This window comes from Bubalus kerabau, chromosome 3 (assembly GCF_029407905.1).
Source record: "Bubalus kerabau isolate K-KA32 ecotype Philippines breed swamp buffalo chromosome 3, PCC_UOA_SB_1v2, whole genome shotgun sequence".
In the NCBI taxonomy this organism is placed as follows: Eukaryota; Metazoa; Chordata; class Mammalia; order Artiodactyla; family Bovidae; genus Bubalus; species Bubalus kerabau.
Window position 1 is genome coordinate 115239287 of NC_073626.1, and position 25838 is coordinate 115265124.

The 25838-nt window shown below is 34.4% G+C and overlaps 1 protein-coding gene across 1 annotated transcript in view; it reads left to right on the top strand.

Annotated features, from left to right (window-relative positions):
- Window positions 1-22448, top strand: part of DARS1 (aspartyl-tRNA synthetase 1) — a 65092-nt gene extending 42644 nt beyond the window's left edge. The window contains exons 6-16 of the mRNA XM_055572706.1: window positions 980-1060; window positions 2019-2078; window positions 3190-3301; window positions 4179-4313; window positions 6410-6557; window positions 15889-16035; window positions 17147-17189; window positions 18324-18404; window positions 20072-20183; window positions 20373-20444; window positions 21781-22448. Coding sequence (XP_055428681.1) covers window positions 980-1060; window positions 2019-2078; window positions 3190-3301; window positions 4179-4313; window positions 6410-6557; window positions 15889-16035; window positions 17147-17189; window positions 18324-18404; window positions 20072-20183; window positions 20373-20444; window positions 21781-21872 — 1083 coding nt within the window. The 3' untranslated portion in view covers window positions 21873-22448. The remainder of the gene's footprint in view (window positions 1-979; window positions 1061-2018; window positions 2079-3189; window positions 3302-4178; window positions 4314-6409; window positions 6558-15888; window positions 16036-17146; window positions 17190-18323; window positions 18405-20071; window positions 20184-20372; window positions 20445-21780) is intronic.
- Window positions 22449-25838: the final 3390 nt, after the last annotated feature.

Below are 25838 nucleotides of genomic sequence, written 5' to 3' on the forward strand. Positions count from 1 at the left end.
GGTATAGGGGATAGCAACAAATGAGTTCTATTTTACTATGAGTAGGACTGGAGTATCCTTCTGATACTTTTTCTTGAAGTATCTGAGTTGAATGCTAAATGTGATTTACCAACTGGAAGAATATAATTTCCTTTCTGTAATTAAGTAAGTCTGTTCTCCTCTTGTGCTTTAGCAGATTTTCCAGGAATAGTTGGGGAAAACTAATAGGGTAACATGCATTTAAGTGGCTGAAAAACCCAGTCTCCTTCTTTATGATCTAACTGCTTTTTAGCACTAAAATGTGCATATACTTTGAATAAATATTGAAGGATCTTAACACCATAAAGAAACACCTTCTCCAGCAGCTCCCAACCAGGAGAGCAGCAGGAAGCGAGATATACTTGATTCACTTGATGAAAGAAGGCAGTGAAGGGATATTTAGAAAATGAACGAGGAAAGGAAGGAGCAGTGCAGCAAAGTTGAGCTGACTTTGGTCCTGGTAGTGGAAACGGCCAGATACTGTTAACAGTTATGATAACTTATTTGTTAATGGCACCTTCATACGATCAAAGTGTTTTCTTATTCTTTATTCCATTTGATTCTTAACACCAACCTCATTTTACAGAAGAATACTGAAGCTCTAGGTAAGGTGATTTGCCTGTGACAAGTTTCCTGTGACAAAAAGAGGCCTTAAGCCAGACCCCTTAACTACAGTTATTACTTGTTCATGATACTGGTGGGCACCTTAGAGTTTACAAAGTCTTCATACATATGTTATCTCATTTGACTATTCCAGCAACACAGGGATGTAGACAAGAAATAACTATTAACCCCATCTTATAGGTGTAGAAACATGTGCCATCTTGTTTGATTTTAGCAAGTAGTTTCAGTTATGTATGCAAACAATGTTTCTCATGTTAAGTCAACTGTAGATTCTTTTAAGCAAAAGATAACAGGTTTTGTGTGCTTCTTGATATTTTTGGTAATCTCTCACTTTCAGATTTATGTGATCAGTTCAGCTGAACCCCGCCTGCCCCTGCAGCTGGACGATGCTGTTCGGCCTGAAGTGGAAGGAGAAGAGGTGAAAACTATACTTTTGAAATAATGTGCTTCCTCTGTATATTTAGTTTATAAAGCATTGAAAACTTGATGTCCTACTTTTGTAAAAAGGGTACCTATGAATTGATTTGAGCTTCATTTTCATTAAAAACTACTCTTACATTAAAAGTTCTCAAACTTTTTGCTCTCAGGATTCCTTTACATTTTTAAAAATAATTGACCCCACAAGCTTTTATTTTTATAGGTATGTCTACCACCATTTACAGTATTAGAAGTTAAGATAAAATTTTTAATATTTATGACCTTATTAAAAATAATAATATAATTAGATTATGTGTCTGTGTATTCCTATATAAATAATAAAAACAGCAATAACATATGAAATGTTTTTTTTAATGTCAAGAGTAACATTGTGTTACGTGTCTATATTCTTGGTAATATCTGGCTCAATACACAACGATTAGCCTTTCATATCTGCCTCAGCATTCATTCTGTTGTGTCTGCACACATCATTAAGCCTTTGGAAAACTTCTAAATATAGTCAGGAAAAAATGAGTGTTTGACTTCACAAACTCTCTGAAAATGTCTCACTGGTCCCCAAAACATCCTTTGAGAACCACTGTTCTTTCTCAGCTTTTATTTGTTCCTTCCATTTTCAACTAGCAGGTAAACTCCAGGGATCAGTGATTGTGACAGTTGTTAATTATTCTGATATCCCAGTAATGAGTCAAAGGTCTGGGTGTGGGGGGCGGATAAAAAGCATTTAGCTTAATTCCTTCTCATTTCTGTTCTTTCAAGCTCTCTTTCTCTTAATAACTTCACTCTGGCCCCACTTGTTTCTAGGATCTTTGATTAGCGGGTATAATGTGAACACACATGAATATACCTATTCTCATTTAAAAATTAACATGACTCTACAAATGTTGTTTGTGTCCTTAAAAAAAGTTAATAAAATCTGTTTTTTTTTATCCTTTTTTTAGGAAGGAAGAGCTACTGTTAACCAGGATACAAGATTAGACAACAGAGTCATTGATCTTAGGGTATGCCTCATTTGTTTATTTAGTGACATGATTGTGCTGAAATCAAGGTGGGCAAGAATAACATACCTGACTCAGGTTTATAGAACTGATTGGCATTTGCCTGTATGTAATATGATAATACAAGAAGTAATTTACCTGCCTGACCCTTCCTCTAAAAAGAATTGCAGGCAACAAGGACAGTCAAGTAATAGTTCACAGCATACTGACTTGCTTCATTTTAAAATGACAAAGGAGTGTGAAGCTAATAAATGGGCTTACTTCCAGGTAGTACCTGTTTCAGACAAGATAGTCAGCAAGAAAAAACATAATTAGTTTTCACTACATAATTGTGAAAGAAGTTCTGTGCACATTTTAGAATGATCAGGTAGAGATTAGCAGTTAATACCTCAATCCTTTGAATTTGATCTGAGCACAGAGTTCATAATAAAGAAGTAGTTGGCTCTGGTGGTGTTTATAGTAATCCCATACATAGGTCTTCTGTTTCCCTTTCTGGTTTGGTTGCAAGTGAAAGAGTTCAGTGGTTTCATCATCGTAGTAAAACCAATGTCATCTCTCTTTCTTAATATGTTGACCACATCTTCCTCCTCTTACTTAAATAATCTACCTAAAGCTTAAATGCTTTGTCACCTTAAGAGTTCTTTCTAACTTGTCTGCCCTTATTGTACACTCATTTTTTCCCTGATTATTTACTTTTTGCCTGCTTTTCATCTTTTCCATTTTCATTTACAGTATATGGAAAAGGTTAGCAGTAATCAAAAGTTCTCTTAATACTGCCTAGAAACCTCAGGTTTTTCATAATTTTGGCCACAATAGTTAGACATCCTACTGTATTGGCTATTTGTTCACAGAGGTTATTGGTTGTGCCTCTAGCATTTGGCTTGAAAAGTATTTTTCTTTGATTGGAAATAAAAGAGCAAAATTGTAATTCTCCTTCTAGAATATGAAAAATTCTAAAATATATTCCTATACTGATTGTCATGCAACTAACTTTTCTCTCATATAATGAATTATTTTCTCTATGAACTTTCCAGGCATGTGGCCTGATTAGAAAGTACTCTGTCTCAGTTAATGTGTCAAATTGATTTAATTAGATTTTATTATTGTCTTATAGACATCAACTAGTCAGGCAATCTTCCATCTCCAGTCTGGCATCTGCCATCTTTTCCGAGAAACTTTAACTAACAAGGGTTTTGTGGAGATCCAAACTCCTAAAATTATCTCAGGTATGCTTTATTTCTCTTAATTTTTTAAAATAAATTGGTTTCCCCGAAGTTGCTTCATATTAGATTTTTTATGGGGGATTTTTTTTCATTTGTTTTGTTTTTTAAGAATCCCAAGTGTTCCTTAAGGTTTATTGCTATGCGACTGTTTTGAAGACTATACTATATAGTAGCAATCAGATATCACTAACACTAGTAATACTAAATTCCCTATTTCAGGAGTCATTACATGATAATGATTATAAAATAAGTCAGTAACACATAAAGCAAGATTTTTTTGTTAGTATAAGGTACATCAGAAACTACTTTCCTGATGTAGATTTCTTTCTAATTGGTATTACAATTTTGCTTTTTATAAACTGCAATGTCAAGTTACTAGATATACATACTACAGATGGGAAAACCTCATTAATTTTTATTCTTAATGAGAAACTTATCTTAATCATTTTTAATCATTTAACTTTTTTATTTACTTAAATAACAATAAAATGTTATGAATGGATTTTAATTATGTTTAAAATTTGAACATTGCATTATTGATAATTAGGAAATTATTAAGAAAATATCTTTTTTCCCATTTAAAAAAATTTTTTTATAACTTGAGAGTAGCTTTAATAGATTTAAAATTGATGTAGAAAGAGAGCATGCATAACCAAAGAAGTAAAATGGAGGTGTAGCCAAAGAAGTAAGTCTGTCCTAAATGTAAACTGTTTAGAATCAGATATATGACATATTAAGACTATAGTTTCTCTGCAATTCTTGATTTTCTAGTTGTCTCTTTTAGTGAAATACTTGAACCAAAAGTATAAACTGTTTTTACTAGAAGTTTGCATTGATAAGTTTACAATTACTTGTAATAACTTAAATGTTTACATTTCAGCTGCCAGTGAAGGAGGAGCCAATGTATTTACTGTGTCATATTTTAAAAATAATGCATACCTGGCTCAGTCTCCACAGCTGTACAAGCAAATGTGTATTTGTGCTGATTTTGAGAAGGTTTTCTGTATTGGGCCAGGTAAGGTTTTTGGCAGTTACGGTTTTCTCAAAATTCATTAATTGTATCATAGTAATGGTTTTAGATCAGCCCTGGGTGTTCTTTGGAAGGAATGATGCTAAAGCTGAAACTCCAGTACTTTGGCCACCTTATGCGAAGAGTTGACTCATTGGAAAAGACTCTGATGCTGGGAGGGATTGGGGGCAGGAGGAGAAGGGGACGACAGAGGATGAGATGGCTGGATGGCATCACTGACTCGATGGACATGAGTCTGAAATCCGGGAGTTGGTGATGGACAGGGAGGCCTGGCATGCTGCGATTCATGGGGTTGCAAAGAGTCAGACATGACTGACTGAACTGAACTGAATGGTTTTAGAAACACATTTTACATGCAGACATTTTGAAAGCTTACATCTTTTTATATGCTGACTACATAAACACTAGACTTTGAGGTAAAAAATGACAGTGTACTTAGGTAGACCTTCCAAATAATAAATTTTGTTGTCCTTGATAGCCCCTTTACTACTCTTGGAAGTTTACAAATGTGCTACCAATTTTATTCCAAAGCTGTTCTATTTAACTGTTACTATTTGTACTGTTCTTAGTATTGTTTATATGCTAAAGCCCATTAGAAATTAGAACAAATGTATGATATTTAGTAGGTTATATTAACATAGTTTTTAAGATATAGTTGCTACAAGTCCAGTATGCACACATAATCATGTGACAGATTCTTTTACGAGACTAATTAATAAGCAAAAACTAGCTTTACTTCATTCTTTAAAACTCACCAAATATTTAAATATGTAAGTTTTTTGATGGGTTAATAAAAATTAAATACATCCTAATAGAAAAACTGGCAAGATCATTAAGTTTTTTAGTTTTCTGAATCTATTAAACAATTATATGTTGAACACCTACTGCATGTATACAGCCTTGCTCTGGGTTCCATGTACATAAAAGAAGAATCAACCAGCACTTCTCAAATGTTAATGTGCACATGAGTCACCTGGGGACCTTGTTAAAATGCAGATTCTGACCAGTAGGTTGGGGGTGAGGCTTAAGATTCTGCAGTTCTCACATGTTCCCAGGTACTGCTGATGCTGCTGATTTGCAGACAGACCATGCTTTGTGAAAGGAAAATCATTCTCCCTGCTTTCAAGACAGAATAAGACATGTATACATACAGCAGTCACAGGGAGTAATCAACTGATTTTCACAGCAAATAATCAGATTGTGCTGTGCAATCAGCAGATTGGTGTTAATTATATAGTATAGAGAGTGTAAAAAGGGGAAAAGATGGAATTTGCTAGAGTCACAATGAGAGAGTTCATACTGAAGTGGGCTCTAAAGGACAGAGTAGGAGATACAGACAATGGGGATTGGCGTTCTAGTCAGAGGAGCCAAGATGAGTAAAGAGCATGGGAGGAAATAAAAATAAGACTAGTTAGTGTTAAGAAATGGGAAATACAGGATAGGACTAAATTATGAAAGCATGAAGGTTTTAAACATTTTGTCTTACTACAGTAGTCATTTGGGAACCATTGTAAGTTACTGAGCAAGGATGAGTTATAGAATATATCAATCTTGCAGTGATACGAAAAATGGAGCAGAGTAGAGTCAGGAAGACTGGAGAGGAGGAGAGTGCAGTGAGGATAATAGCAACTGGACTGAGGTAATGGCTGGAGTGTGTCATGTTACTTCATCTGCACAGATTCCATTTAGCTTGAGTCAAGTTTTAATAAAATTGAGAACTCACTATATTGAATCTATTTTAATTATTGAGAAGGCACTTCAGAATCTTGCATTCCCTCGGGATTCTCATGAGTCTCATTTATTAATTTACATTTGTTAACAGCTTTTACTACTATAGGAATTTGTAATGAACTTGCCGTCCATGAGAATGCTGAGACAGATGACTTATCAAAGATTTTTTTCCAACCCTATAATGATAATGAAATAGTGCCATTGGAGTACTAGTAAATAGAATTTTTGTATTTAAATCTCAATTTATCCAAAATTTAAAACACCATTTACTATGCTGTGTAATGTATGCCAAGTATGTATTTACATACTATGTAAACACCATTTACCATTTTCTTTTATTAATGTTACAGTATTCAGAGCTGAAGACTCTAATACACACAGACATCTGACTGAATTTGTTGGCTTGGATATTGAAATGGCTTTTAATTACCATTACCATGAAGTTGTGGAAGAAATTGCCGACACTTTAGTGCAAATATTCAAAGGACTTCAGAAAAGGTAAATATATATATATTTTATAACCTTAGATGAATATAATTTTTAAAGCAGTTTAAGTTCTTCAAAATGAAGCAGTTCTTAAAACATATAAACTAAGTTTTTATTGAAAAAAAAAATATATATATGAAGATTTGCCAGTTAGTTTATCAGTTAATTAGTGGGAAAATCCACACTCAAAAGAATACTTCTGAATCCAAGTCAATTAGGGCTGCAGCCAGTTAACCTAGCTAGCTAATCTACCAGATTGTAAACAGCCTAACTATATTTGTTTTTTCCTCAATATTTTACATCCTGAATTTCTCAGAAATAGAGCCTATGTTGCCTTTATAGCAGTTTATTATTTGAGAGGTAGTATGAGATAGTAGGACTTCCCAGGAGGCTCAGTGGTAAAGAATCTGCCTGCCAGTGCAGAAGACTCTGGAGACACAGGTTCAATTCCTGGGTGGGGAAGATCCCCTGGAAGAGGAAATGCCAACCCACCCCAGTATTCTTGCTTGGAGAATCCCATGGATAGAGGAACCTGGCAGACTACAAGTCCTTGGGGTTTGCAAAGAGTTGGACATGACTGAGCAAGAGAGCACAGGGAGGGAACAGTATTTCAGAGCTTCAACTCAGCTAGGTCCAGGTAGCCTGAGATCGAATCCCAAGTTTGCTATATATCTTGTGTGGGCATTTTGGAAGTTATAGAACTCTGTGCCTCAGTTTCCTCTGCTGTTACAAGTGAAGATAATATTATTACTTACCTCAAAGTTAAAGAGTCCCTTTAGTCTTTCAGTTTCTAATCTTTACTGACTCTGTGTAAGTTAAGCCTATGTCGGGACTGTTTAATTTTTCAGTCAGTTTATATTTACAGTGAGTGCTTAGTAGAAATTAGAAACTAGTATACTGAAGGGACTTTCAGCTTATTTGGGCCTGGTGAATTGATGCACTTATAGAAATTATTAGGCATGTTCTGGGTGTTCCGAAAATTGAATTATGTAAAATGTTCACTTTCTGTACAACCTTTAAACTGGCAAATAGTTTCTGCCTTAAAAGGGCATTAGAAATTGTTTTCTTATGATAATGTTTAAAATAGAATAAGAAAAGAAGACGGAAAGCATGTTAACTAGGATCAAGAGTGTCTTTTTTTCTCTTTTCTTTTCTCTATACTTTTGAACGTACTCCAAGTATTAAGTTGCATATGACAGGTTTATCTAGTGCTTTGATAACTGATGAAGGATTGTATTTAAAATTTCTATTTGAAGACCACTGTTTTTTTTTTCCTCATGACATTTATTGCTTTCTTTCTGATTTTACAAGCAATACATGTTTATTGCAGACAGCTAGAAATAAAAGCATAAAATAAAAATTAACAATCCACCATAATCCCACCCCCAAAGAATAACCATCATTAATGTTTTGATGCCTTTTTTAATAGAGGTATAATTGACCTATCCACTATGTCAATTCCAGTGCACAACATAGTGATTCCATATTTCTGCAATATAATTGACTGTATTTCTCGTGCTGTACCTTTCATCCCTATGACTTTTGTTTTTTTTTTTTTCTTTGTAACTGGGAATGTCTTTTTCTTAATCCCCCTTACCTATTTCACTCATCACCCAAGCCCCCTCTACTCTGGTAACTACTAGTTTGTTCTCTGCAACTGTGTCTGTTTCTGTTTTGTTATGTTTGTTAATTTGTTTTGTTTTGTTAGATTCCACTTAAAAGTAAAACCATATGGTATTTGTCTTTCTCTGTCAGACTTATTTCACTTCATATAACACCCTCTCAGTTCAGTTCAGTTCAGTCGCTCAGTCATGTCCGACTCTTTGCAAGCCCATGAATTGCAGCAACACCAGGCCTCCCTGTCCATCACCAACTCCTGGAGTTCACTCAAACTCACGTCCATCAAGTCGGTGATGCCATCCAGCCATCTCATCCTGTGTCGTCCCCTTCTCCTCCTGCCCCCAATCCCTCCCAGCATCAGAGTCTTTTCCAATGAGTCAACTCTTCGCATGAGGTGGCCAAAGTACTGGAGTTTCAGCTTTAGCATCATTCCTTCCAAAGAACACCCAGGACCGATCTCCTTTAGGATGGACTGGTTGGATCTCCCTTCAGTCCAAGGGACTCTCAAGAGTCTTCTCCAACACCACAGTTCAAAAGCATCAATTCTTCAGCACTCAGCTTTCTTCACAGTCCAACTCTCACATCCATACATGACTACTGGAAAAACCATATCCTTAACTAAACGGACCTTGGTTGGCAAAGTAATGTCTCTGCTTTTGAATATGTTACCTAGGTTGGTCATAACTTAATACCCTCTATATTCATCTGTATTGTCACAGATGACAAGATTTCATTCTTTTATGGCTAAGTAATATTCCAGTGTGTGTCTGTGTTGTTGTTTAGTTGCTCAATTGTGTCCAACTCTTTGAGACTCCATGGACTATAGCCCTCCAGGCTCCTCTGTCCATAGGATTTTCCAGGCAAGAATACAGGAATGGGTTGCCATCTCCTTTTCCAGCGTGTTTGAATATATGTGTGTGTGTGTATCTGTGTGTGTGTGTGTATACACACTACATCCTCTTTATTCATCTATCAGTGAACATTTAGGTTGCTTCCATATCTTGACTGTTGAAATCATAATGCTGAAATGAACTTAGGGATAAATATATATATTTTTTCAAATTAGTTTTTTTTTTTAATTTCTTCAAAAAATATCCAGAAGTGGAACTGCTAAATTGTATCTAATTTTTTGAGGATGTCTGTACTGTTTTCCATGGTGGTTAATTACTACCAACAGTACACAAGGTATGTTCCCTCCATACCTTTCTTGAGAGTTTTTATCATAAATGGACATTGAATTTTGTCAAAAAGTTCTTTGTTGAGATGATAATATGATTTTTATTCCTGAGTTTGTTAATGTGGTGGATCACACTGATTAATTTGTGGGTATTGAATCATCTTTGCATTCCTGGGATAGACCCCAGTTGATCATGGTGTATGATCCTTTAAATATATTATTGATTTCAGTTTGCTAATTTTTAAGGATTTTTGCATATCATTTCCTTTTTGTCTGGTTTTGGTATCAGTGTGATGCTGGTTTTCTAGAATGAGTTCAGAAGCATTTCTTCCTCTGGAACTTTTTTGAATAGGATGAGAAGTTAATTCTTTAAATGTTGGTAGAATTCACCTCTGAAGCCATCTGGTCTTGGACTTTTGTTTGTTGGGAGTATGTTTTTTTATTACTGATTCAACATCATTACTGTTAATTGTTCTATTCACATCTTCTATTTCTTCCTGATTTCCGTCTTAGGAGATTTCACATTTCTAGGAGTTTGTCCATTTCTTCTGGGTTGTTCAGTTTATTGGCATATATGTATTCATAATAATCTCTTACGACCCTTTATATTTCTGTGGTGTCAGTTGTAACTTCTTTTTCATTTCTGATGCTACAGATTTGGATTCTCTTTTTTTCTAGTCTATTTTATTTCTTTTTACTCTGATCATTATTACTTTTTTCCATTTAGTAACACTGGGCTTTGCTTGTTTCTTTCTCATTCCTTTAAGTCAGGTTAGGTTGTTTAAGACTTTCCTTACTTCCTGAGGTAGGCTTTTATCACTGTAAACTTCCCTCTTAGAACTGTTTTTGCTGCATCCTGCAGACTTTGGATTGATGTGTTTGTTTTCATTTGTCTCTCGATATTTTTTTATTTCTTCTTTAATATTTTCTGTAACCCATTGGTTGTTTAGAACCATATTGTTTAGCCTCTGTGTGTTAGTGGTGATTGTTGGGTTTTTTTTTGTTTGTTTGTTTTTTACCTTGTAGTTGATTTCTAGTCTCTTTGCGTGTGGTCAGAAAAGATCCAGGATAGGATTTTAATTTTAAGTTTACTGAGGCTTGGCTTGTGGCCCACTGTGTGATCTATCTTGGAGAATGTTCCTTGTGTACTTGAAAATAATGTGCATCCTGCTGCTTTTGGATGGAATGGTCTGTGTGTGTGTGTGTGTGTGTGTGTGTGTGTGTGTCTGTTAAGTTCATTTCATCTAATGTGTTTTTGAGGCCAATGTTTCCTTATTGATTTTCTGTCTGGGTTATCTGACTATGGATGTAAGTGGGGAGTTAAAAGTCTTCTATTTTGTGTTATTGTGTTATTTTTCCCTTATGTTTGTTAATATTTGCTTTATTATTTAGGTGCTCCTATGTTGGGTATATTTATAGTTGTTAGATCTTCTTGTTGAATTGATCCCTTTATCGTTATGTAATGTCCTTCTCATTTCCATTTGCATGGAACGTTTGTTTCCATCCTCTTACTTTTGGTTGGAGTGTGTCTTTAGATCTGAGATGAGTCTCTTGCAGACAACATATGTATGGACCTTGTTTGTTTTATCCATTCAGGCACTCTGTGTCATTTGGAGCATTTAGTCCATTTACATGTAGTATGTTCTTATTGCTATTTTGTAAATTGCCTTCAGGTTTTTAAATTTATTTTTTGTTTCTCCTTTTTTCTTCTTATGACTTGATGATTACCTTTAGTGTCAATATAAATTCCTTTCTCTTTTGTGTGTGTATCTATTATAGATTTTTGGCCTATGGTTACCATGAGGTTTATATATAGCAACCTATATATGTAGGTTCAGCTTGAGTGATTTCCACCACTTGGTCTTCCAGTATACTAATCTGTTCCTCTGTATCATCTAATCTCCTTAGGGGAGTATCATCTAATCTACTTATGGGAGTTCCCTTGTATGTAACCAGTTACTTTTCCCTTGCTGCTTTTAATATTCTCTGTCTTTAATTTTTGCCTAATTACAGTGTGATAAGGAAGCTACAGGGCTTCCCCAGTAGCTCAGCTGGTAAAGAATCCGCCTGCAATGCAGGAGACCCCAGTTTGATTCCTGAGTCAGAAAAATCCCCTGGAGAAGGAATAGGCTACCCACTCCAGTATTCTTGGGCTTCCCTGGTAGCTCAGACAGTAAAGAATCTGCCTCTAATGCAGGAGACCTGGATTGGGAAGATCCCCTGGAGGAGGGCATGGCAACCCACTCCAGTATTCTTGCCTGGAGAATCGCCATGGACAGGGGAGCCTGGCAGGCTACAGTCCATGGAGTTGCAAAGAGTCAGACATGACTGACTAAGCACACACACTGGACTTCTTTGGGTTGATCTTATTTGGGACTCTTTGTACTTCCTGGGCCTGGATATCTTTTTCCTTTCCAAGGTTAGGGAAGTTTTTGGCTATTATGTCTTTAAATGCATTCTCTGCCTCTTTCTTTTCCTTCTTTGATTTGTATAATGTGAATGTCAGTGTGCTTGATGTTGTCCCAGAGGTCACTTAAACTGTCCTCATTTTTTGTTGTTTGTTTCAATTTTTATTGGAGTATATAGTTGATTTACAATGTTGTGTTAGTTTCTCCTGTACAGTAAAGTGAATCTGCTATATGTATACATATATTGCCTCTTTTTTGGATTACCTTCCCATTTAGGTCACCATCGAGCACTGAGTAGGGTTCCCTGAACCTCTACAGTATGTTCTCATTAGTTACCTATTTTATACATAGTATCAATAGTGTATATATGCCAATCCCTATCTCCCAATTCCTCCTACACCCCTCCTCCCACCTTGGTGTCCACACCTTTGTGCTCAACATCTTTGTCTCCATTTCAGTTGGGCAAAATGAATATCTGAACCATTTTTCTAGATTCTACATATATGTATTAATATACAATATTGGTTTTTCTGACTTCACTTTTTTTTTTAACTTTTTATTTTGTATTGGGGTATAGCCAATTAACAATGTTATGATAGTTTCAGGTGAACAGCGAAAGGACTCAGCCATACGTATACACGTATCCATTCTCCTTCAAACTCCCCTCCCATCTAGGCTGCCACGTAACATTGAGCAAAGTTGCATGTGCTATACAGTAGGTCCTTATTGGTTATCCATTTTAAATATAGCAGTGTGTATATGTCCATCCCGAACTTCCTAATTATCCCTTCCCCCAACCTTCCCCCTGGCAACCATAAGCTCGTTCTCCAAGTCTCTGAGTCTGTTTTTGTTTTGTAAACTGTCCTTATTTTTAATTTTTCTTTTTATATGTGTATTAGGTAGGTTAATTATGTTTCCTGATCTTGGAGAAATGGCCTTATGTAGGAGACATCCTGTAGGGCCCAGCGACACACTTGCCTCTGTTCAGCAGAGCAATATGTTCTAGGGATGCCTGCTATACACGAGCTATGTAGGCCCTCCTGACAGGGCTGACTTCTGTGGGCATGCTGGTGGGCTTGGATGGCTCCCAGCCCAGTTGGTGGCCAAGTGCTGCCTAGTGCTGAAGCTTCTGGTTACTGGTGGACAGGATAGGTCTTCCAGAACTGATGCTGGCCACTGTTTGGTGGGACCCAATCCTGGGCCCTCTGTTGGACATGGCCAAATCCTGGGGTAGCTGAGGTGTTTTGAGCAGGGGGTCTACAGCTGCTACTGGCCTGATGGAGGGTGGCATTATATCCCCGTGTGGCTGACTGCTTGGCCTGGGGCTTCCCAGGACTATGCTAACTGGCTGGTAGGCTAGACCTGAAACTTGCTCCAGTAGGCTAGAGGGAGAATTCCAAGATAGTGCTTGCCAGCAGCAGTGTCTTCATGATAGAATGAGCTCCCCAAAATGGATGCTGCTAATGTCTGTCCCCAGGGGTAAATCTCAGTTGCCTCCTGCCTCTTTAGGAGGCTGTACAAGATCAACAAGTGAATCTGACCCAGGCTCCTTTCAAATTACTGCTTCTGCCCCAGGTCTCAAGATTTTACATGTTCCCTTTAAGTGGATTGACTGTTTCCTACAGGCCTTCAATTCTCCCAAGCGCCTGCCCCACTGGCCTTTAAAGTCAGACCTTCTAGAGAGTGCTTGTCTTCCTGGTGCAGGATCCCTAGCCTAGGGAGCCCAGTATGGGACTCAGACCTCTCATTCCTTGGAGGGGATCTCTGCAGTTGTGATTATCCTCTCCTTTGTGGGTTGCCTGCCTGGGGATGTGAATATTGACTCTGCCACATCTCTGCTGCTCCTACCTGTCTTGTTGTGGTTACTTCTTTATATCTTTGGTTGTAGAATATATTTTATGCTTGCCTTCAGGTCATTCTCATTGATAGTTGCTCTGTAAATAGTTGTAATTTTGGTGTGCCCATGGGAGGAGGTAAATTCAAGGTCTTCCTATTCTATGATCTTGGCCACTCCTCCCTACTTTTTTTTTTTTTTTTTTACTCTTTTTTTCTCTGAAACATTTCTATACAGTTTATTTTAAGCAACTTCCATTCAGATAGTCTATAGAACAACTAACGTCTCCCTGTAAAACAAAATATCTTTTGAAACTACAGTTAAGGAATACAGCTTTTCTCATTATTTATTTACTATGTATTTTTAAAATTTATTTATTTGGCTGTCCCAGGTCTTAGTTGTGGCACATGAGCTCTTCCTTTTGGCATGTGAGATCTTTAGTTGTGGTGCTAGGGGGATCTAGTTCCCTGACCAGGGTTTCAACTGGGGCCCCCTGCATGGGAAGCCCATAGTCTTAAGCCACTGGACCACCAAGGAACTCCCTTCCTCAGTTTTTTTACATTTTTATTTCATTTACATTTATAATTGAAAAAAGTTTATGAAACTCATTTATTTTAGGTATTGATATCTTCTCTACTTAATATTGGAAGTGGAATTTCCGCTTTGGTTTTTGTAACAGAGCAAGCATGATTTGAGCACTTGGGGATTAATCAAATCTCTGCTTACAAATTAGAGATTCAGACACCATTATCACTGGGCTTAATGGGTAGTCTTAAGATGGCAACTTGGAAATAAAAACCTTCTTCCTGTCTTCTATACATCATTTAGGAATTTTAAGTTTCTGTGTCAGTTGTAAATTGGGTTATTTGGTGGTTATCTTATCCCTCTCATGTTTATCATTAGTACTTATCTCTAACAGAAGAATAAACAAACGTATTTTAAAATATTGATATTCATATTTTTTATTACCATTGATTATCATGAATGGGGGTTAATGTTCAAAGCAAAACACTTTAAAAGTTAATTCTTGGGGTCATTTTAACCCATCTTATGTCAGGATTTGAATAAATCAATGATTTCTTCTGAATATAAACATACTTTTTTCAATTCTGTTGATTATGAAAAAATTTAAATATCATACATTAAAAGGGTAGACTAGCCTAATGAACCCCCACATACTTATCACACAATTTCAACCATTGTCAATACATGGCCAGTTTCATTTTACGCATTTCCCTCCATGCTCTGTTATTCTGAAGCAAATCTCAGCTACCATTTCATCCATAAATACTTTAGTGAAACTACATTTTTAATCTTGCCATCCTCTACGGCAGCAGTTCACTGCAATGAACATTTGTTATATTTAGAAGATAGACAATGAACATACTATAGGGATTATTAAAATGGGAAAGAAATAGGCACTCTCCTAAACAGACTTATGGTATAGTGGGAATAGGGGAAGACAAGACAATATTCATTAATTTGGTCTTCCTCAATGATGACAAATGTTTTTAAAGTATTAAAAATCAGATTTTTTTAGTGCCTCATAAAATGAGTATTTTATGTTTCTAACAGTGCTAGTTGATATGAATTATAAAGGAAGTTTTTTATCCTGTGATGCCACTGCAGTGACAAATAATACAGGATTGAGAAATGATGTTAAATATTTTTTAAAGTATTTTGCATTTAATTATTTAACTTAATTTCTTGGTAACAGTTTTTTTTTCTGATGCATACACTAATTCAAAGAATGATTTTATGTGACATAAACAGGGACTCAATACCTACTAGATATTTTTTCCTTAGATGGTGTTTCTACTACTAATGAGCTTGAAAGTCCCTGAGGCAATTTCTACACTGAGGCTGAACTTACAGGAAAGAGCTTTGCTCTAAAAGCATTTCCTTTTGTTATCTCTGAATTCAAAATAGTTACCAGTGGAAACATGGAAGAGTAGTGCAGTAGGCTCTTGGGTCCCGGTCAACTGGCCTCTTGAGTACAGGCTCCCTCAACCTCCCTAGGATATCTGGCGATGAGTGGGGTGAGCAGGAAAAGGCATGTTTCCACCCTGGAACCTGCTCAGGTTGCCCTTTTCTCATCACTGCACATGCAGTAATTCCTCTAAAATGTTAAAAAATGTTTCTTTGTTTTAAAAAAAAAAATGTGTATCAGGTGTATGGAAGAGAAAAGCTGTATGTTCCTTCAACATTATTGGTTACAATTTTTCTTTAGTTTATGTGTTGCCACAGTGATCTCTTGTGTTAAAAACATTTATTTCACATTTTTATTAACTCTTGTACCAATAGGTTTCAAACTGAAATTCAGACGGTGAATAAACAGTTCCCATGTGAGCCATTCAAATTTTTGGAGCCAACTTTAAGACTAGAATATTGTGAAGCATTGGCTATGCTTAGGGAAGCTGGAATTGAAATGGGAGATGAAGAAGATCTAAGGTTTGTTTGTATTTGTGATTTTTAAAACTTTAGTAATTAGATTTAAGATATGAAAGAATGAATATATTTTCACCTACTTGGTAAACTTAAGTTTTATTAACTTTGGTTGTATAGTATGATGCTATTTTGTTCAATGTGTGATCTGAAATAAACTGTTATGTTTAATGTGGTTTGCCTAAGTGTTAATATTTTTGCATGTTAAGGTGTGAAACTTTTAACAATCTCTAAAAGTTATGCAAGTCTCTGTTCTCTAGTTGATATACTATATTTTATTATCTAAATTCAGATCAAATAATTTATAATTTTGAAATGATAGTTTAATAAAGATTGGAGATTTCTACTTATATTTTATTTAGGGATTCTTAAGTTAAAATACTTTAAGCCAACACAATGATTCATAATTGATATCAGAAGGAAGAGAGGATTATTATTAATTTTTTTGTTTTTTTTTTTTACATATTTCACTCAAAACCCTCATTTACTTTTATTTGTTTAACGAATATATATATGTGCATATATGTATATGTGCACATATGTACATTGTTTTAATCATCCTCTACATTGCTAGATGACAATTTAAGGAAAACCATAAATTCTATAATTTGGATGATATTTTTGTATGTATTTTGGAAATTTTTCTTAAATAGAATAGAACTTAAATTGGTTTATATATACACTATTATATTTTACTTTGAAATACTGATTTTTCTTTTATAAACCTTTAATAAAGAATAACAAAAAAGAGAAAAACCATTTTGCCATAGAACCATTTTAATGGCAAGAGTAGTCTATGTTGGTGTAGTAGACTTTCATTATATGTAATTGTAGGAAACTACTTCATCCATGTTATTTCTGAATGGGTGAATTGCTAAATTCCTTTTATACTTTTATTTAAATATTGTTGAGTAGCACCGACTAACTATCCCAGGTATGCCCGTGAATGGTTTCCAGTAGTAGTTGCCTTTTTTAAAAGGAGCAGAATAGACAGCTGTGTATTTTGGCTAAATTTTTTATCCTCTGAGAACTTCAAATAGAAGTTTCCTTATAAACCTGAAACTCTTTTAAGTTGCTGTTTGATCTTCAGACACCTGATTTCATGTTTCTTTTGCAGTACACCAAATGAAAAACTGTTGGGTCGTTTGGTAAAGGAAAAGGTAGGACTCTTATGCATGCTGGATTTCTTTTTCTAAATCTGAAACATATCTAAATTGTCAGATTAGTTAGAGAGGACCTCAAGATGATTGAAATTATTTAGAAATGGTCTTCCCTGACTACCCTTGCAGATTCGTGGGACTAGAGGGTGAATGAATTTTTTTTCTGCCTTTTACATGAAGGCTACTTTCCTATCTTATTTTTCTATAAAACTCCAAAGAAGAGAAAAGCTAAACTGAGTGCAGTCTTTAAAGAAATTAAAAGAATTGAATAAAAACAGTCCTTGAGCTCCTCCTGCTGGTTGCACTCAAAATGGTTCAACAGACTGGGGAACAAGTCTGAAACTGCACAGTACTGAGTTCATACCTTTAAAACACTATTTCAGTGGAGCCAGTTTCAGCACTGTTGACATTCCCTCTGGACACCAATTTTAGGAAAAATGTTTAACATCAAAACAGTTAAAACACGACTGTTTCTTTTCAATTAAATGTAGGTTAAATGTAGGTCACATAGTAAATATTCTTTTTAACAAAGATATCATAATTTCATGTTAATGTTATTCATTTCAATTGTTTTCATTTGAGAAAAACTACTGAATTTATTGTAGACATCTTAGTGAAAATGTAAATCATTGGGGAAATAATCAAGGTTTTTTGAAGATAAAAGACATCAGTTTTATTTATAGATTTAATGTAGTTTTTGTAAAACCCAATGTGATTTAGGATAATTTAACAAAAACAGTTTTAAAATACATCTGGAAAATTAAATGAGCTAGAATTGCAATGGAAAAAGGTGAAAATAAGTTTATCACAGCATAGTTTTCAGCGGAGGAGAAATTGAGAAGAGAGTACATGTCCAAAAAAAGAAAAAGAAAAATGCTTATGTGAACTATGATTGAATAATCCACAGCTCCTAAAAATTAAGTATATTGGAAGAATTTATAACATCATGGCAAAATACTGTAGGATACAGCTGTAAGAAGCAGAACAGTTATTGTATATAGAGTGTAATTACAGTAATTTTGAAGAACAAAACTTATGTATAGAAAAAAAAATAATTACCAAAATGGTAGCCTTCTTTTTATTTTCATTAAATGTCTTAAAAATCTGTTTTAATCATATTTATTCTTTTTATAGTATGATACCGATTTTTATATTCTTGATAAATATCCATTGGCTGTAAGACCTTTCTATACCATGCCTGACCCACGAAATCCTGTAAGTAATTTGATTTTAAATAACCTGTTTCAGGGAAGAGGGAAAACTTTATTGTCACTGTGTCACATTATACAGTGGAAATAACGGTTTTCATTAATAACTTGCAGTTTTAAAAGACACATTTCTATATGTATTACTACTAGTTTCTGTCAATTTAGGTCAAAGTGATATTGTAAAATTTGAATATTCTAGCAAATTAGTCCCCAAAACCTGTATTAAAAATAATTTTCATGTATTATTTTTAAAGATATATGAAGAAGAAATACTATATAAATAACAAATAGTATTAATAGACTTGAAGACTTTATCAAATCATTTTATCATTGACCTTGAACTAAGAACTCACATTCTATCCTGGTGAAAGTGAAGTAATTCAGTCGTGTCCAACTCTTTGCAACTCAGTGGATTGTAGCCTACCAGGCTCCTCCCTCCATGGGATTCTCCAGGCAAGAATACTGGAGTGGGTTGCCATTTCCTTCTCCAGGGGATCTTCCCAACCCAGGGATCAAACCTGGGTCTCCCACATTGCAGGCAGATGCTATCCTGGTAGTTAATCTAAATAATGTGTTGTGGCCTTTCACCTGTTTTCCTTTGCATTGGTTCCCCAACTTTAGTGAGTATCAGAATCACTCGGAGGGCCTTTAAAACATAGACTGGGGCTTCCCTGGTGGCTCAGTGGTAAAAAATCCACCTGCCAATGCAGGAGACATGGGTTTATTGAACCTGTGCTCTAGAGCCTGGGAGCCACAATTATTGAACCCATGTGCAACAACTTGTGAAGCCCATGTTTTCACAACAAGAAAAGCCGCTTCAATTAGAAGGCTGCACACCACGACTCAAGAGTAGCCCCCACTCACCACAGCTAGAGAAAAGCCCTTGTAGCAACGAAAACCCAGCACAGCCAAAAATAAATAAATAAATTTAAAAAAAAAATTTTTTTTAGGTGGGGCTTGATAATTGATATTTCTCATAAGGTAATAGTGAAACTATCAGTCCAGGAATCATACTTTGAGAACCATTGGTTTACTGAAAGATAGGGAAAATAAGTTAAAACCTGATAAAGAATGAATTGAGCTACAGTAAATTTGATGTTCAGTTCACTTTCCTTAAAATAATAACTTTTAAAAATTAAAAAGACTAACACCTGTTGACAATTTGAAGTTCCAAAAATGATCCCAAAATCATATCACACTTAAAAACATTTCAGATGATAAAGTGAAATAAGAATCAGCACTACGGGGACATCCCTGGCAGTGTAGTGGCCAAGACTTTGCTCCCAATGCAGGGGGCTTGGGTTCAATCCCTGGTCAGGGAACAAGATCCCACATGCTGCAGCTGAGACCTGGCACAGCCAGATAATTTTTTTAAAAAAAAGAATCAACACTACGCTACTGCTTAAAAGAAGATGTATTGTTCTGATTTCTTATTGGAAGGTGTGGGAGAAGGGGAGCATAAAATCTGATAGAGGTAAAGAAGAAGTTATCATTCAACCCTCACTAGTTTAATCCCATTTTAGAAAAGCAAATCATATTTATTGGAGCAGGTTGTATAATTAATTGTAGGGAATAAATGATACTGTTCTTCATGCAGCAGAGAGTGTTTTTCCACATATATGTGATAGAAATAGGATGATAGCCTGTTGAGTGGTATTTTTGTTTTTCCTACAGAAACAGTCCAACTCTTATGATATGTTCATGAGGGGAGAAGAAATACTGTCAGGAGCTCAAAGAATACATGACCCTCAGCTGCTAACAGAGAGAGCCTTACATCATGGAATTGGTAAACAATTTCAGTATATTGAGGAGGGTCATGTATATTCTGAAAGCAATACGTTTTAAAACCCTGTAAAGACTTTTCGGAAACACAGTCATTTGTTGTAATTTCCATTGCACGGTAACTGCTTTTGCAATTTTTTTAAGCTAAATAAGATGATAAATTACTTTTTTTTGTTTTATGTTTGTTTTGTAGATTTGGAGAAAATTAAGGCATACATTGATTCCTTCCGCTTTGGAGCCCCTCCTCATGCTGGTGGAGGCATTGGTAATATTCCTTTATATGATGACAATATTTCCAACCCAAATTTCATTTGGCAGAGTGTTTCTTCAGTTCTAAATGTCCTCAGTATTAGACTCCAAAAAGTAAATTTTGTATTTTGTTATTACTTACAAATAAGTTTATAAGTGCTAAATGTAATACAAGTTTGAATTAAAAGAATTTTTAAGTGAGTTATGACTAAATGAAATTTTTGAATATCCTCTTTTCTCTCTGTATTCATAAGTTCATTCCGATTAGTCCAAATTAAAGCTGTCCCTCAAGTCAGTTCAGATGGCTGCTAAATGTTTTTGTTGAAAACATTTCATTGGCTTTTAGAACCATTTCTAGAGTATGTGTAAGATACTGCTCTGTGATTTAAAATGAGTAAATATTTAACTCAACTTTGGGATGTTTGTATCAAAAATTCTTAAAAAGAATTCTGGGGTTTCTCTTGTGTCTCAGCGGTAAAGAATCCACCTGCCAATGCAGGAGATGTCAGGTTCGATCCCTGATCCAGGAGGATCCCACATGCCCTGGAGCAACTAAGCTCTTGTGCCACAACTATTGAGCCTGTGCTAAAAAGAATTCTGAATTTATAGTTTTGTTAAAGGTTTGGTTGTTTGTTTCAGGTTTTTTGGTAAACAGGTAATATACAAATTTCAAATTCAAAGCAAATATAATAGTGTACATTTACCTCCCTACAGAAAACTATTGTTTCTAGTTTTCTCTTTACCTCTACAAAGATAATCTTTGCGTATGCAAAAGTATATAAAATATATTTTTTACACAAATTGTAGTGTGCTGTATAAACCATTCAGTACCTTGCATTTTCGCTTAGTGTATTTTCACTAAGTTGTTCCTTATCAACACTTAAAAGAACTTTTTTAATTCATTTTTTTTTAATCACTACATACAATCCATTGAAAGAATTCATGGTAATCTTGGTAACCAGGTTCTAGCAATAGGAACCTGGTTAAATATACTAGTAGGCTTATATTTTTGAAAATATAATAGTAAGCTTATGAAAATATAATAGTAGGCTTATATTTTTGTTTGCTTAAATCATAAGTTTTGGATATTTACATAGATTTGTGGTTCACATTTCACAGAATCATACAGCTTAAGGATATCTCATTTATCCTTCCCACATACAGCATCACCTGTTTCTGAATCAGACCCAGAATATTCCATTTTAAACTCATTTAAAATAATAGAAGTCATTTCCTTTCTAACAAGGAAAAGCATTTTGTTGATCAGTGATGTTATTTTGGTAGTTTTCAATAAGTATGACCCTGAATGATTAATTCTGAAAATGAATTAATGATTATTTTGTTTTCTCCAGGGTTGGAACGAGTGACTATGCTGTTTTTGGGCTTGCACAATGTTCGTCAAACCTCAATGTTTCCCCGTGATCCCAAAAGACTTACTCCTTAAAGAAAATGTTTTTTTATTCTTTCCAGTAACCTGCTATTAATCAGACTGTACCTTAGGTACTTAAAATATGCAATAAAATAAATGTCTTATCCAAAGTGCCACAATTACTTTTGGACTAATTCAGTGTACGTTACTTTAAAAGAGAAGATTTTTATAACTTTGAACATGCTTCGGTAGGAAATGGTTAAACATTTTAATGAAAAATTCATATTATTATGTTAAAAGTTCATTTTGCATTACTACAATAAATGTTAAACAATTTTAAAGTTAATAATGTGTAAATTTTTTTTTCTATATTACAGTGGCTATAATATTAATGTCTTAAATTTTCAATATTTGGTCTTTTTTTAAAATCTGACATTGAGGTAAGAACAATTTTAGGAAAGTATTGAGGTTTTAATGAATGTATAATTGGCATATCATGGAAAATTAGGCAGAAAATATCGATCCTTAATAATTGTGCCTGGAAATCATGTAAAGCAGGTTAGAATACTGGTTAGAAATTATACAACATAACATAATATTAAATTGTTAACTAATTAAACTTGAATTTCAATAAAATTTTAAAGCTAATTATGGATGTTTCTGTGTAACGTCATGGCAGTATGATTTTATAGCTGATTCTTGGCATTTATAGTTTGGGGGGGGAAATAGACAACCAGTTTATGTAAATGCCTAAAAGCAAATGAAGACTGATACATTCATAACATGTATTAATCAAGAGATAAATTCAGATGAGTGTAAGGATACAGTTCTTAAAGCCGAAGGCTTAGGTTGCTTAATAGTTTATTTCATATAGATTAAAAAATATTGAATTTTCTGTTTTTATTTTTAACTGGTAGGCATTTAGTGAATGTCACTAAAATGCATTCTCACTCCCTCCCAAAAAGAATTACAGTTAAATACACTTTTCCTCTAGATTATTAAATATATCCATGCTAATGTTATTTTTATGGTGAACCACACATAATACTTATAACAAAACAATTTAATGCAGTTATTTTCCTATAGGAAAAAGAAAAATAATACAAAAGTAAGAAGGTCAGAAAGGTAGGATATTAACCTTGGTTCATAAGCATCTGCCCATTATTTTTTAAAGTTAATTTATTTCACCATCCTAGATTATCAGTTCTTTGAGAACAGAGACTCAATTTTAAATCTGTCTTTCATAACCCACCAAAGTATCTCAAGATAAAAGTTAGACACCCCAGAAGTGTTAAATATATTTAAGCCACACCAAGACCTATTTTTTTTCTGTATTGTATAATCCCCAAACCCAAAAATAGTATAATAATAGCCTTAGAGCTATTCTTCTCAAGTTCATAGAAGTACAGCTATTTCAAAATAAATTGTTTATAAAGTCTAAGAATGATGTAATTTTTTGTTTGTTTTTTAATGAAGTATTTCAAACACATCAACCAGATTGAGCATAATAAAAAAAGGACACCCCTGCACTTGCCACCAAGCTTTAGCAAATCTTAACACCGTCATATTTGCTTCAGATGTTTATTTTCTTTTTTAGGGAAAAAGTAGTGGATACAGTTAAGGCTTCCCATTAACCACCCTGATCCTATTCCTTCCTACCCTAGTGGTAACTACTATATAAATTCCATGTTTTTTTAATTCCTTTCCATGCTTTTATATTTTACCTAAATATTTGTTTCTATGAACATTGTCTAGTATTATTTTGCAGATTTATTTGATATATATGTATATTCTGGTATTTTGATGGAATTATCTTGAATTATGAAACAATTTGAAAAGACTTGAAATTTTCAATCTCCTCAGTCTACTAGTTAGTGAACATGGTATATCTGTTCCTTTTTTGTTTTTTTTTTCCCTTAATTGTGATAAAATATATTGGTGTTCTTTAATATCTTTCAAAATTACTTTTTAAGGAATTCCCTGGCAGTTCAGTGGTTAGGACTCCATACTCTCCCTGCCGAAGGCCTGGGTTTGATCCCTAATTAGGAACTAAAATAACACCAGCTGCACAGTGCAACCAAAAATAAATTAATTAAATAAAGTAAATAAAATTACTTTTTAATTTTTCATTTATGCTAAAAAAACCTTACCATTTTTTTTCTACTGGAAACAAGACTTTTAAGTATGGATCTATGGCTATTCTACCTGGATTAGAATTCTCATGTTGCTGTTTATCAGCTGTGTAACCTTGGGTAACTTGCTTCAACTTTCCTCATTTTCATAATCCTGTTTCATAGGACTGTTGTGGGGATTAAAAAGCATGAACCCTAAGAAAAACACAGAGAATAGTGTCAGGCAAATAAAAAGAATTTGATCTCTTCCTGTCTAATTTTCATGTCATATTTACTTATTAGTCAAGCTCTTCAGTGGAATGTTGAATAAAAGCAATAATGGGAGCATGCTTTTGTTTCTGAATTAATTTTAAACACTCCTAAAAGCTCAAGATAAGTGATATCTTCTGTAGGTTTTTGATAGTTGCCCTTTAACAGGTTAATAAGGAGTCCATTTGTTAAGAGTTCCTGTTAAGAATGACTGTTGAATATGTCAAGTACTTTTTCTGTATTTGCTGCAATTTTTTTTCCTTTAGTTTTGAATATGACAGATGATAGTAACAGAAATTCCTGATATTTTTCTGAAATAAATACTGCTTGAATATGATGTATTATTATTTTATGTATGTACTACTGAATTCAACTTGCTAATATATACAACAAAATTTGTTCATCTTAAGTGTGTAGTTTGATGTATTTTGGTTATTTTATATGGTTAGGAATCTCCACCTTAACTACAGAATATTTCCATTGCCCTAGAAAACTCCACAGTGCATTAATAGTTACCATCTCCAGCAACGAAGATCTTTTCTAGAGTTTCATATAAATGGAACAATATATAGTCTTTTGTGTTTGACTTCTTTCTTTAAGCATGATGTTTTGAGATTCATCATGGTGTTGCATATATTAATAGCATATTTATTAGTATTGATCAGTAGTATTCTACAGAATGGATATACAATAATTTGCTTATCTCTTCACCAGTTGATATACATATAAGTAGCATTCAGTTTTTATAGTCTGTAGTGAATAATTGTGCTAGGAACATTTGCTAGCACAAGTCTCTGCAGGCATGTTTTCATTTCTTTTAGGTAGACAGCTAGTAGTGAAATGTGTGGGAACTATGAGAAGTGTATATTTAACTTTAGGAGAACCTGCCATTTGTTTTTTCCAGAGTTGCTATTATCACCTTGCATTTCTACCAACAATTAGTGAGAGTTTAAGCTGCTCCACATCATCACCAACACTTAGAAATGTCAGCCTTTTTAATTTAAGCTATTCTCATGGTTGTGGCTTTAATTTGTATTTCCCTAGTGATTAATTGGTTGATTGTCTTCTACTTGATAAGGGCTTTTTATGTATTCTGAATATGAACGTATGTCAGATACGTTTGGCAATTAGCTTCTCTCAGTCTGTGGCTTGCCTTTTCTTTTGTTTTCCTTAGTTGCCTTTCAAAGAGCAGAAGTTTTTGATTTTATGGTTGTGCTTCTGTGATCTAGGAAATCGCTGCTTAATCCAATGTCACAAGTTTTTTTGTTCTCTTGTACAGTTTTAGTAATTTGATTTCTTACATTTAGATCCATGATCCATTTCAAGTTAATTTTTGTCTGTGGTATTTATGGTATTTGTAATGGTCAAGGTTTCCACACACACACACCCCCATGTAGTTGATCCAGACCATTTGTTGAAAATACTTTCTTTTCCCTGTTGTATTAAATTGGCACCTTTGTGGAAAAGAGTTAAGCATATAAATATGGGTCTGTTTCTAAACTCTGTTCTAATTCCATCGATCTATATGTCTGTTCTTGCATCAGTATCACAATGTCTTGATTTTCACAGTTTTAAGTAAATCTTGAAATCAGAAAGTTTAAGTTCTCTAGTCTTGTTCCTCTTTTCAGGATTATTTTAACTATTCTAAGTCCTCTGCTTT